Source organism: Monoraphidium neglectum (assembly GCF_000611645.1).
Source record: "Monoraphidium neglectum strain SAG 48.87 unplaced genomic scaffold scaffold00083, whole genome shotgun sequence".
Lineage (NCBI taxonomy): Eukaryota > Viridiplantae > Chlorophyta > Chlorophyceae > Sphaeropleales > Selenastraceae > Monoraphidium > Monoraphidium neglectum.
In genome coordinates, this window is record NW_014013545.1 from 33,091 (window position 1) to 45,894 (window position 12,804).

At 63.0% G+C, this 12,804-nt stretch overlaps 4 protein-coding genes across 4 annotated transcripts; 1 reads left to right on the forward strand and 3 right to left on the reverse strand.

Annotated features, from left to right (window-relative positions):
- Positions 1 to 1,053: 1,053 nt before the first annotated feature.
- On the reverse strand, positions 1,054 to 5,477 carry MNEG_0914 (hypothetical protein; the record flags this gene model as incomplete). Its single annotated transcript, XM_014050608.1, has 5 exons — positions 1,054 to 1,300; positions 1,579 to 1,672; positions 1,920 to 2,371; positions 2,629 to 2,830; positions 3,050 to 5,477. The coding sequence occupies 5 exons, from the start codon at positions 5,475 to 5,477 to the stop codon at positions 1,054 to 1,056; spliced, it is 3,423 nt and encodes a 1,140-aa protein (XP_013906062.1).
- Positions 5,478 to 6,374: 897 nt separating this feature from the next.
- MNEG_0915 (beta-Ig-H3/fasciclin) lies at positions 6,375 to 8,841 on the reverse strand (the record flags this gene model as incomplete). Its single annotated transcript, XM_014050609.1, has 9 exons — positions 6,375 to 6,431; positions 6,622 to 6,693; positions 6,832 to 6,912; positions 7,188 to 7,209; positions 7,442 to 7,479; positions 7,714 to 7,758; positions 8,000 to 8,066; positions 8,301 to 8,463; positions 8,781 to 8,841. The coding sequence occupies 9 exons, from the start codon at positions 8,839 to 8,841 to the stop codon at positions 6,375 to 6,377; spliced, it is 606 nt and encodes a 201-aa protein (XP_013906063.1).
- Positions 8,842 to 8,999: 158 nt separating this feature from the next.
- On the reverse strand, positions 9,000 to 10,583 carry MNEG_0916 (hypothetical protein; the record flags this gene model as incomplete). The annotated part of the gene is made up of 5 exons (XM_014050610.1): positions 9,000 to 9,174; positions 9,344 to 9,485; positions 9,751 to 9,901; positions 10,200 to 10,298; positions 10,455 to 10,583. The coding sequence occupies 5 exons, from the start codon at positions 10,581 to 10,583 to the stop codon at positions 9,000 to 9,002; spliced, it is 696 nt and encodes a 231-aa protein (XP_013906064.1).
- Positions 10,584 to 11,049: 466 nt separating this feature from the next.
- On the forward strand, positions 11,050 to 12,724 carry MNEG_0917 (25.3 kDa vesicle transport protein; the record flags this gene model as incomplete). The annotated part of the gene is made up of 4 exons (XM_014050611.1): positions 11,050 to 11,157; positions 11,308 to 11,439; positions 12,127 to 12,242; positions 12,670 to 12,724. The coding sequence occupies 4 exons, from the start codon at positions 11,050 to 11,052 to the stop codon at positions 12,722 to 12,724; spliced, it is 411 nt and encodes a 136-aa protein (XP_013906065.1).
- Between the last annotated feature and the right edge of the window lie 80 nt (positions 12,725 to 12,804).

Consider the following 12,804-nt stretch of genomic DNA (forward strand, 5'->3'; position numbering starts at 1 on the left):
CCGCCGCTGGCGCTGCCGCCTCCTCCTTTGCTTTTGAGGCCTGCGGCCGCGGCTGCCGTGGCGCCGGCTGCGGTGCCGCGTGCGGCGCCGTCCTGCGCGCGGCCGCCCCTGCCTTGGCTTTCGGCACCTCTACGGTGTTGAGGGCGGCGAGGAACGCGTCGGTGTCGTCGGCCACGCCGTCCCCCACGGCCCCAAAGTCGAGCTTCAGGTCAGCGACGACTGGCAGATCCTCGGGCCCCGGCAGCGGGCTCTCCCCTGCCATGTACCCCGCGAATGACCAGTCCGGCAGCCGCCCATTCGGCTTCCACAGCTCGCCGGCGCAGCCGTACAGCTGGGAGGGAAGCAGGTATCCGTCGTCGCAGGCGGGACACGTCGCGCCGACGGGGACGCGGCCGCCGGGGTAGCAGCATTTGTCGCCGCCGCTGCTGCAGCCGTAACCTGGCTCGAGCTGCGTCGCGGCCCTGTCCAGCCCCGCGCCGCAGCCGGCAGACGGCGAGGCCGGGTCGATGAGGTTTGCTCCCCACTCCGCGGCGGGGTTCCAGATGCGGGCGCGCGTGCTGGCCGCCCTGACAGCAGAAAACAGGTCCTCAGGCTGCGCCGGGACTGTCAGGTTTGTCGCGTCGAGCAGCCATCCAAGGTAGTCGGGCGCGCCCGCCGTCCCGCGCAGCCGCAGGCCGCCAGCGCTGAGTGCGGGGCCAAAGAGCGGCGGGGGCGGCGGGAGCGCTGCGTCGGGGGCGCTCGAGGCGCGGCAGTTCCAAAGAGTGAGGAGGCCGCCGGTGGCAAAGGAGCGGCCTCGCCACGGGCTTGAGGCTGCATGGATAGCGGAAGTTTCAAGCGGGGGGGAAAGGGGCTTGCGGTCAGGCGTGTGCGACTCCCCGTGGGGGAGCAAGCACCATCTGTTGCTGCACGTTCCCTGGTTCCCTGCAACCATTTCTGGCTGGGTCTCTGCAGCTCAGGCGGTGGCCCCCAAGTCCCAGCAGCCCCCAAAAACAAAGCTGCATGCCCCCAGCTTGAGCAAGAGATCAGCAGACCGGCCAGTCACATGCCCGAACATCACGTGCGCACCGCGCTCTCACCTTTTCCAAAGTCAACCTGGTTGATGAGCAGCCCATAGGGCCCCGAGTTCTCGGTCCCAACCGACAAGTCCACCCCCTTCCCATCAGTCACCACGACACCTGTTGACATACGCGTCACTGAGACGTCTGTCCAGAAGCGCGTTGAGAAGTCAAAGTCGGTCAACAGGACTTCGCGGCTGTTGTGGACCCAGATGCCGCGAGTGCCGCTGACTCCTGACGCGGACCTGAGTTGTGTTGTGAATGGCAGTTTGGTGATCAGGGGAAATGGTGCGCGCGGGTGACACACGGAGGCAGCGTCAAATGACATCCGCAGGGACAGGTTGCCTTGGCAATTTGCAATTACCAGCCATGTGCACGCCCGTGCAGACGTCTGCATGCGCTCGTGCACGCGCACGTAATATGCGCGCGTGCGCACGCACGCACGCGAATAGCACACACACGCACGCACACACACACACAAACACACACACACACACACACACACATCCACACACAAACACACCTGCTCTTGTCAACCGTGAGTGCGACGTCCTTGATTGTAAAGTGCGAGCAGTCCCTCAACACAAGCGCCAGATCGGCATTTCGGAATCCAACATCTGTTGGTGGGAGGATGTTGCGGCAGGAAATTGGGAGCAGTGCCAAGCACATGGCAGTGATGGGCCCAACAATGGCAAGGGGGATGTGCTCGCAATACGCGGGGTGGCACAAATTCTGTGCAAGTGAGGGCGCAGGTCCACAAGTATGATTGTCAGCGAGCCCACTGGACGCCTCTGTATTACCACAACTGGGTTGTTGAACAACCCAGAAATCCTGAAACCCACCCCTCACATGCATGCTGCTCACCTTGCACCCAGGAATTTTGAACAGATGCAAAACCCAGCAGGTTGTACCCCTTCTCGTGCCCCACCCCCTTCCAAGGGCTGTGAGGCAGCGCCATTGTGAGGTGCTCCACGCCGCACAGCGTGCGCCTGAAGCCGCCCGTCGTCGAGACGCGCGGCCGCCACACCAGCCGCGCGTCGAGCGGCAGGGGGCGGTCGATCTCGATCGCGCGAGCGGCGGCGTCGACGGCCGTCGCGCGTGCGACGAAGCGGACCATCCCCTCCTCTGCAGGCTGGCGCTCCAGGCCATCGCGGCCGTCAAGATGTCCGCCTGCCATGGCGGCCTGCAGGCAGCCATCCTGAGGGTTGTCGAGCGTGAACAGCAGCAGCTGACCGGGGGTGATGGCTGACACCGTGTCCAGCCACAGGCGGGTGTCCCCGCGTGAGGCGTCGCGGGTGACTGAGGCCAGATGGTACCTGTTGTTTTGTGATGCGGGCAATACCGCTCGCTGGGAAGGCTGTGACCACGGCTGTTGTAGTGATTAAGTCAGGGTGGTAACTGTGACATGCACCTAGCCATACACCAGCATCTTGGGCGGCCTGGGGCCCAGAGATGGCCCAAGCAGCGGACAGCAAAAATGCTCAGGGGCCTTGATCATCCTTTGCCAAATAGCCCAGGTCACGAGTGCCCGCTGCTTGCAGCCTTCGCCTTAGCCTCCCGACAGGCCGCTCACTGGTCCTCAAACCACCGATCGATGCCCTCAAACTGGATCCAGGCGCGACCCCGCGTGTACTCAGTCGTTCCCCCCGGCCGCTCCTTCAGTCCGTACACCGCCGACAGCGGCTGCGGGAATAGCAGCGTCGTGCGGTTGCGGCCGGCGCCACGGAGCACGATGCGGCTGGGGATGGTGATCTGCTTTGTGATGCGGTACGTGCCTGTGGGGTAAGAGGGGGTGGTGCCAAAGGGTTGCACGCAGAGATGTGAGAGAATGGCCGTCATACTCTGCAGTAAAGCGGCAAAACATAGGCGGTGCTCTTCAGCAAAATTGTTTCTTTGTTGAAGCCAGCAGAAAGGTGCCAAAAGCCTTGCAGCTGGCAGCACGCTAGCCCGCCGCCAAGCTATGTGTGAGCGTGCCCCGCATCCGCGCCGCCCACCCTCTGGGATGAACAGCACCGCGCGGTCCTTGACGCTCGCGATCGCGTCCAGGAACGCCTGGCTGTCGTCCGCCACGCCGTCCCCGACCGCCCCAAAGTCCGCCCGCACGTCCGCCGCCACCGCCAGCGCCGGCAGCGGCGCGTCCCCGCCTGCAAAGCCGGCCCAAGACCAGTCGTACAGCCGGCCAGCCGGGCCAGTGCCGGCGGACGCAAAGAGCTCCCCTTTGCAGCCCCAGAGGGACGTCCAGCCGCGCAGCCGCCCGGCGGCTTCTATGGCCGGGTCGCAGGCCGGGCATGTGGCGTTGCCGGATGGCAGGCAGCACTCGACGCCGTCCTCCTGGCAGTACTGCACCTCTGGCGGCGTCGGCGGCGGCGGAGGCGCGAGAAGAGGCACTGTGTCTGACAGTAGTAGGTCACTCACGAGCAGGCCGCCGGGCAGCAGCAGGGCCGCCTGCGCTTTCGCCGCCCCAAAGATGTCGTCGGCGGGGTGGTGCGCCGCCAACATGTCATCCAAGATGCCCGAGATGCCGGGCAGGGGCGCAGCCAACTCCTGCTGATCTAATGGCTCCGAGGCTGGCATGGTCGCCGTTGGCGCTGATGCGGGATTATCGGGCACCTCCTGTGGGGCCGCCGCCACCTCTGATGCCGGCTTTGAGGCTGCCACTGGGCGGGGCTTGAATGTGGGCACCGTGACTGTTGTGGTGATCGCCGAGGCGGCGCTCGGCTTGGCCGGAGCTGTTGCCGCTGACGCAGACGCTGTGGAAGGGTGCACAACGCCAGGCTTTGCAGGGGCCCTCGAGGCAACGCTGGCAGCAAGCGCCGAAAGCCGGGGCCCGGCAGGCGGCGCAGCCGAGCGCGGCGCCAACGTGGGCAGCTGCGTCGCCGTGGCATCGGTCTGGGCGCCTTTCAAGGGCTTCTTGTCTGGCAGATGCAGCGCGGTCGTCAGGGGCTGCTTGCCGGCCGCCGGCGGGACACCTGCATGTGGGGTGTGCGCGGCCACCTTCACCATTGCGGATTGCGGAGGGCGCGAGCCTTGCACAGAAAAGGTAGCCTTGAGATGCACCTTGAGCAAGGGGTTTGCCCCCTGTGTCTCAACATCTGGGGCGGCACCACCCGCTCCCTTTGCAGGGCCTGGTGTCGCCGCGGTGTGAACTGGCTTAGCAGCAGCCTTGCTTGGCGCCGCCGCTGGCACGGGCTTTGATGCTGCCCACGGCCCCTCCTTGGCGCCAGCCGCTGCCGCCGCCCGGCTCGCCTCCTGCCCCGCGGCCGGTGATGCGGCGGCCCTCTGCTCGCGCCCTGCCTCCAACGAGGAAATTGTATTGGCGCCCGGCTTTGTAGCCAATCCCGCGTGCTTGGCAGCCCGCATTGAGCGCTCAGTGGCGGGCGTTGTGGCGCCCGGCTTGGGCAGCCCTGCCAGAGAGATTGCTGTGACTGGCGAAAGGATGACGGCACGTGGCGCGTGCGGCGGGCGACTGCGCATGCCGCCGGCGCCAGGTGCCGAAGCGGAGAGCCGGGGAGCCGTAGCGGCAGGCGTGCTGGTCGGGCCACTGCTGGATGCTGCGGCGCGCAAAGGCCTGTGCGTCGCATTCGTCGGCACGGGCGCGACCGCGGTGGCTGGCGTGGCAGCGGCCGGGGGGGCCTTGGACCCAGCAGGGCGCTGCCTCTGAGCCAGCACCCGCTCCAAAGCAGCGGCCGCTTCTGCCACCGCCGCCGCGCCTCTGGAGTGCGCCGACTGGTGCGCCGGCTTGGCGGCGGCGGCGGCGCGCGCCTCAAGCTGTAGGTCCAGGGCTGATGTGATCCCCGCGGTCGACTTGATCGCCACGAAGAGCGGCCCCACTGCAGGCCGGTGCGTCTCGGCCGTCACTGCGTGGTGTACTGCCTGGGACTGCCGTTTTGGTGGAGATGGCCCTGCTGGTTGGCCATGCTGATTGTGAGGCGTTGCGATGACTGCGTTACCTGTGCCTGGCGCCACCGGCGCCGTTGCTGCCTCATGGCGCGCCGCCGCGTGTCCCGCTGCCTGCTGCTGATGGTTTGATCCCGAAGCCATAAGCTGGCGTGCCGCGCCTGCGGATGGCTCTGGCTGCTGATGGCTGTGCTGGTGCTGCTGATGCTGCTCCCACTGTTGTGGAAGTTCAGCAATACTTGAGCTGTTGCTTGGCGGCGCAACTAGCGCCTGAGCTGCCACGCCGGGGTCAAGCAGCAGCAGCTGCTGCAGTCCATCAAACTCTTCCTGCAACTGCTGAGGCTGCTGGGGTTGACGATGCTGCTGCCGCTGCTGCTGCTGCTGCTGCTGCTGCTGCTGCTGCTGCTGCTGCTGCTGCTGCCATGCCTGCTTGCCAGTGGACCTCCCTTGCACCTCAGCGGCTGATAGCACAGGACACAGCGCGCGCGCGGCGAAACACGCGTGACTTGTAGTGGATGTCAACATGAGGCAGCTTTGTGTAATAGAACATCAGCTCAAATAAAATCCAGCAGGCGTGTGTCCTGCCACTCGCGTACACAGCTGATTACCTTGCGCGTGTGGCGGTGTTGCGGGTAGCGAGAGCGCCGGTTGCGACAGCAGCACAACCAACACCACCAGCGCGCGCACCGCTGTGCACCGTAGTTTCTGCGAGTATAACAGCATCTGTCACCATACGCTTTGTCACTGAGACCCGCTTATCCCAAACCACCCTTGAATCCACACCTGCCGCGCCATTCACCCGTACAATACACCTGCTGTCTGCAATTGATGTATATCACATTATTTTCAGGTTGTATAAGTAGTCGCGTATAGATCGCATACTTCCATGTACAGTAACAGTCTTGGCCGCGTAAAACCTTCCCCCGCGGGGTGCTGCACAGCCCACCTGTGCGTGATACTGCTGATCCCAGTTACATACTACCTTAAAGGCTACTTGAAGCTTTTACAATTCACATACACGATGCTGCTTGACGCAGGAGCTGCAAGAGTGCCAAGTACATGTCACCCCGTCGTATACAGCAGGCGCCAGGGCCGTTGCGTCTCATGGGCTTGGGCTGCGCCACCACACCCCTTCAAAGCTGCATAGGGTTTCTGACGAAATGATGTTGAAACCACGACATCTGCTACCGCTTACAAAAAATTGATTACGGTATGTGACACCCCATGATTGAATGATGGCACGCAAAAACTCGCGTGTCCAGACACCGCGTGCACACAGACAACATGGCAACAAAAATCTATGTACATCAAGCAATCAACTACACAACGCGCACATGAGGATATTGCGCACTAAGTATCCCAAGTGTCGGGCCACAGCGAGCAATGGCAGACGCCACTGCTGCCGTTTGCAGTGCCCTGTCATCACTTGCTCGGCTTGACGGGTGGCAGCAGCACCGTGTCCACGACATGGATGACGGCCTGGATAGAAAAACGCCAGTGCGGGGGGCGGGCCAATAGAGGGTTGTCAAAAATGCGAGCTTTTCGCAAGCCAGGCGAGACAAGGTTGCAGAGCAGATTCAAGAGTTGCGCACAAATCACAAGTGTGTGACGTGCTGCTGGCCTAGGCCTTGCCCAACGCACTGCTGCTCGCAGCCAAAACCACTCGCACCTGTCCAGCCGACAGGTCAGCAGCGATGACCTTGGCTGTCTCGGTGGCCCCCTTGATGGTTGTGCCGGCAACCTGCAAAGCAACAGGGTTATGGAACGCCCACGTCCACATATCTGCTTCGCAACAACTGCTTGAATCACAGCACCCACAGCTGGGAGTAACTGCCGCTGCGGCTGAACTGTCAAGCGTGTGTGCTAGCCGGTAGCATACCTTATCGACGGCGACGGTCAGCTTATGCTTTGAGACGGTGGTGAGCTCCTGGCCATTCTTCAGGTCAGCAGCCTTAAGGGCCTAAGGGGGGAGTGGTGTGCATGAGTGTGGAGGCAGTGGGGTGCAGGGAGGGGAATTCGTGTGCGTGGGCAGGATGGCATGTGCCTGCACGCACCGACCATGCAAGTTTGGGTGGGAGCGGCCGTGCTTGCGTGCACCTGCCAGTGGTGACATGCCGTTCGCGGCAGGCCACCCGTGTCCAAACGACAATGAAAAGCGGCCAGGGACTTTCGACGGGCGGCAGCGACACCAAAGAACACGCACGAATCAACAAACTAGAAACACCCAGTCCCCACCTGGTCGGCGATGACATGGTAGCTGCAGCAGGGGCGGCAAGACATGGGCACACGAGTTCAGTGGCAGCAGATGGTGTAAGCAGGGGGCGACAGAGATGACCAAAAGAACTCGCAAGCCAATGGTGAGCACAACCAAAATCAGCGCTCATCATATGGCGCTAGTCAGCACACACAGAGCGGCAATCATCCTGCAAAGCATTCAAAAAGTTGCGCCGGCAGGCAGACTCTCGCTTAGCCTGCAACCCGTACCGCACCTCAAGATGTTTGTGAGGGCCGTCTTGTCAGCATACAGCTGCGCGAGCGAGCAGCGTTTGGATCGGAAGGGTTGTGACATGCAGTGCGTCGCCCAAGTGCGCAGCAGACCAGGTGTACGCTGCTCCCAACCAAAGACTGTGACAGCAATAAACTGCCTGGAGCCCCGGAGCTTCTGGCCTGCGTTCAGCGCGTGCAAAGACATGGCTTTCGACTGGATGGGTAAATGCGTAGATAAACTTGCAAAAACAGGGAATGGGTCGGCGACACTGACCTGGATTGGGGTGAGCTTCAGCTTGAGGAGCGCGGCCTGGAACGCCTGCGGTCACGCAGGATCGCAGAGAGGAGGGCGGCAGGAGTGCGCGGTACTGTATCAGCGGCGTGTGCTGAACGATAAGTAGGGGCGCCAAGGGGACGCTGAGGTAGTGCATCAGAACCATTGCTCTCGTCCGCTGCGTGGTGTTGATTTGCGCAGTCCGTAATATGTACGTGCGTGACCAACAACGCTATTTCCCCTGTGGCGTAATTCTCTCTGCAGCGCAGGTTGGCGGCGCCCTCACCTTGTTGGTGGGCGCAAAGATGGTGACCTTGAGGTCGGGCTTGGCGATGATGGGGTTCAGGTCGGCCCTGCGCAGCAACCAAAAACACAAATACACACGCAGAATTCAGGCCGAGGTGCAGGCGACGAGGCACGCCGCCCGTGAAGTGCAGCTTGTGCAAACGCAGCCCAAGTCCCCCAACCTATCACGCCTCACACAGGTGGTGTGTTGGTGCGCGCGTGCAGGTGGTTCACACGGTCGCGCGCGTGCAGGTGGTTCACACGGTCAAACTCGCCTTGGGAGGGCGTTTATGAGGATAGACATGTTGCCGGGCGCCTGCTTGGCCAGCTCGGCGACGGTGTTGGGGTTTGCTGCCGCGAAGCGCAGCAGCACGGCCCAAGATCGTAGGCTGGACAGGAAGTCGTTGAAGGCGCAGCTCATGTGCTGCTGGGCGGCGTGCGCCGCGTCACCGACATCGGCGCCAACTTTGTGAGGGGAGGGAGGCGGCAGGAGGGTGCTGATGGGCGGTGCTGGGCGTGGTGACGAGCCGTCCAGGGGGCGGCGGGTGGCACGGCCTCATGCCGCACGTTGCGGAGTTTGGGGCCAGCAGAATATCTGCTGCCAAGGCATCGACTTGTTTCACCAATTGGAAATGACAGCCCTGGCGAATCCCATCGCTTCATGCATGCGGCCAAGAGATCCATGCTGGCACACTGGCCACTGCCTGTCCTGATGAGCGGGCAGTGCAGCCCGATGCCGCTCGACGGCGTCCCGTCGAATGTGCCATTGCTGCGCCCCATACCTGACGGCGTTTGAGTGGCCAGAAGACCGATCAGCACGACTGCGAGCAAAAGACGAGCCATATTGGCGCTTTCGTGGTCGACCTGGGGTGCGAGCTACGTTGGGATATTCGAAGCTGCTCCAAGCCGTATGATCACCGTTAAGTTACGGGTCGCTTGGCAATCCAGAACAAGATCGTTACAGGGTGGCTACGGCAGTTGCTGGGATTTCAGTGCTGATGTCATGCGATCTCAGCCTCGTGAGCCGCGCCTTCCGCTACTGCTGAGTCAGCAGGCTCCATCTCTTCAGGGAACCCCAAGATCGCGTCCTTCTCCTTCTTGCGACGCTCAAACGCCAGCGGCGTGAGCGGCAGCTGCAGCTTGAGGCGGAAGGCGTCGTTGCCACTCAGGTAGTACCTGCAACCAAGGGGGGCGGTCAACACTGGTTCTCAATCGGCTGCTGCGACATTGGCAACCAGGAGCGTGGTGAAAAATTATCAAACAATTTGGTGTACTTGTAAAAAGAGCACGTGCGCCATGCCGCGCCCTGCCAACGGGCAACAGCACGTCCCCTCCGCCCGCGCACCTGTGCAGCCGCTTGTCCCTGATGAACCCCAGCGCGCGGTACAGCGCCAGCGCGCCCGTGTTGGTGACCTCCGCCTCCAGAGCCACCTCCTCTGCACCCCCCTCGATCATCGCCTTGATGGCCATGCGCGCCAGCGCGGATCCTGCCAGGAATCAGGCACAGGGATGGCACCAGGGACCGCGCGGCGGCGACGGTTGTCGGAATGGAGATGGACGTGCTGCGTCGGGGAGACGGGTGGCGACGACATGCGCCAGGGATCTGCCCAGGTGCTGCACGGGCTTCCTGCAGAGCGGCCCACCCCTCTCTGCCAGCAGCCCACCTCCACAACCCTGGCCTCGCTCTCTGCCTCCACAACCCTGGTCCCTGCCCCCTGCGCTGTCCCTCGCTGCCCGTCCCGGCATGCGCACCCATGCCCTTGCCCCTGAAGCGCTTGTCCACCACCAGCATCGCCAGGTACCCCCGCAGCTGCTTGCCCCTGTGAACGTCCATCTTGCACACCACCACGCCGCACGGCTGCCCGCTGGAGTTGTCGTGCGCGAGGAAGCACAGCTGCGGCCACTGCGGCCGCGGTGGAGCGAGGGCGGCGGCCGGCAGGCGGAGGCAGCGCAGTCTTGTTGGCGAACTGGCCGCGGCAGCGTGATCCCTTGCCAAACAGGGCGGACGACGCCCGGATCCGGTACCATTGCGGCGCTAGGCGTTCTCTCAGCCACCATTACGTGCAGAGACCCCGTTGCCCACCGAGCGCCACCCTGCTGGCTGCACGCCCGCCGCGCCCGGCGGGCGAGCCGTCGTTGCCGCGGGCGGCCCTCCGCTCGGCATGCCCTGATCACTGACGCGACTGTGGGATGCGACCCACCGATGCCAGGAAGTATCTGTATGTGAATATGGAGTACGGCTCTGACAGGTCGTTGTCAATGAGGTCCATAACTGCCGCCAGGTCAGACTCATCGCGATACTGAGGAGTTTGTAGCGGTGGGTTGCGCGGGTTCAGGCATGTGCGTATGTCCGGGAGGGCGACTCTGCTGCTTGTGCGAGTCTCCAGCATTCAGTGCCACACGTCAATTGCGAGCGCATTGACAGCAAGCACAGCTTATGCTGCAGCACAACATACCTGTCTATACGAGATGCCAGATGAGCTGGGTGTGTCGTCGCCGCTGTGTGCCGTCGATGCTGCATTGCCGCCGCGCGCGCTGGCAGCCGGCGAGGCCTCCGCTTCCGGCGGAGCAACGGCGACAGCCATGCTGCAGTGGTGTAGTGAAGTGCGATTGAGCCTTGACTATGCAGCCGGGAGCAGCTGTCACCAACGCTGGGCACTCTGCAGTCGTCGATTTTAGTGCTGCCCTTGGTGTGCGAGACAAGCCAACCGTAATACAGTAGATATCTATATGCACCATACATTCAATCACTTTGACGTACATTCCCATCTCCTCCTGTGCGAAGTGCCGATCAAGAGGCACTCGGTGTGTCCGCTCTGGCCTTTGCACGGATCAACTCGATCAAAATCTACCACTAGTTGACGGACTTGCACACGATAAGGGAGCCTGACAGCGTTTAAGCGATCTGGGAACGCTCGCAAGACGGGACACGGTGTTTGAGGCCACGGATTCCACAGCTTTACTGTCAACCTCTGATATAGCGCGTCAGCAGACGTTTGAGACTCTGTGGGCAGGTCGGGAGTGCACAGCGCGGGAGCAGCTGGGGCGCGCATGGTGCGCCTGACGCTGATTGCGCGCGCGTCGGACGGGCTGCCGCTTGCGGAGGGCCTTGATAGCGACAAGGACCCCGAGATCGATGCCTACAAGCAGCAGGCCAAGGTGAGCGACTCCCTGTGCTTGTAGCAGGAGTCCTATGCGCGGCGGTTTGCTGGTGGGTACAACCGCAGCGCAGCCGACGGGCGCGGCAGCGGCCAAAGCGCCCGGCTACCGCCACACGCTCGCAAGCAACCTCTCCTGCCTCGCACGCAGGCGCTGTTCAAGCGCGTAGGCGGCTCGCACCAGCCGCCTCGCGTCAGCCTTGAAAGCGGCCCGAACGTGTTCCATTATCTGCTGGAGAGCGGCGCCTGCTTCCTCACGCTCACAGAGAAAGGATACCCCAAGGTGCGCACGTCCATGTTGGCTGCGTGCGACCTGCTCGTGCGTGGCGGCTTGAGTGTGCGCAGTACAGTAGTGTGTGTTGCGTACTGGGTGTGTGCGAGCAGCGAAACGCGTATCACTGGCGATCGCCACAGTGGGTGGTCGAGTTTGGGGCCTTATCGCGCTTTGTGTTTTTTTCGCGCTTTGGGATTTACGTGCGCATGGCGGCACAGCTGTCATCGCGTGGCCCTGAAAGTGGCTGTTTTCCTGAACCACATAGCGGGGCGCACGCGAACCGGTGCAGAGCGGCGTCTGCATCGTTGCGTTCGTCCTGGCCTCCGGCTTTTCCCGCCCAATGCGTCTGTTATTCTGCGCTGATCGGACGGGAATGGTCTTGGAGGCTCTTGGGCATGCGGCTTGTGTGGCATGTGCATTTTGCGCATCTTTGCGTGTCCCACATCCAAATCCCGTTCCCGGCCACCCTCACCGCGCGCCCATTCCCAGCTCGCCCTCTCCCACCACCCCGCCCCGGCACTGCAAGCGCTGCGCCGGCGCGCTGCTCACCTTCGCCCTCTCACTACACCTCCGGGGGGATTCGATCTTCACCCCAGCTCTACACATTCTTGAATGCAACCTGTCCCTCTGAATCTGAACCAGTGCACATCACACTCCGCCCTATCTTGATCAACCCCCGTCTGCCCACCCCCCCAGAAGCTGGCGTTCCAGTACCTGGAGGAGCTGGCGGGGGAGTTCAGCCGGCTGTATGGCGGCCAGGTGGAGGGCGTCACGCGGCCCTACGCATTCATAAAGTTCGGTGAGGGCGCGGGGTGGGGCCGGGAGCTGCTCAGGAGGGCTGGGGGTGCGAGGGTTGCGGTGGGACGAGGGTGCATGGGCTTTGGACGAGTGCGCGGCAGGGGGGCGTGGCTGTGGGGGGGGCGGGACGGCTGGGTACTAGCTAGGCTTGACCTGTGCTGCAGAGCGTGACCGGCCCTCTGCTCAGAGGTCCCTAGCTCCCGAGCTCCCCTTTGACGCACCCCCCTGGGTCGTGCCTTCATACGTCCTTTCGGCACCGCCGCACGCGTGTGTGCGTGCACCGATGCACACGCGCGTGCACAGCCATGCATGCACGGCCATGCGTGCACAGCTATGCCTGCACAGCCATGCGTGCCCACACACACACACACATATCTACACACATACACACAACATTTGCTGACATACGCTCACGCGCGCAACCTCACATCCCCCTCCCAGACACTTTTATCCAGAAAACCAAGAAGCTCTTCCAGGACAGCCGCAGCTCGCGTAACCTCGCGAAAATCAACGATGACCTGGCAGAGGTGGAGGCCTGGAGGGGGGGGGGATGGGGCCCTGGAAGGAGTGCCCTAG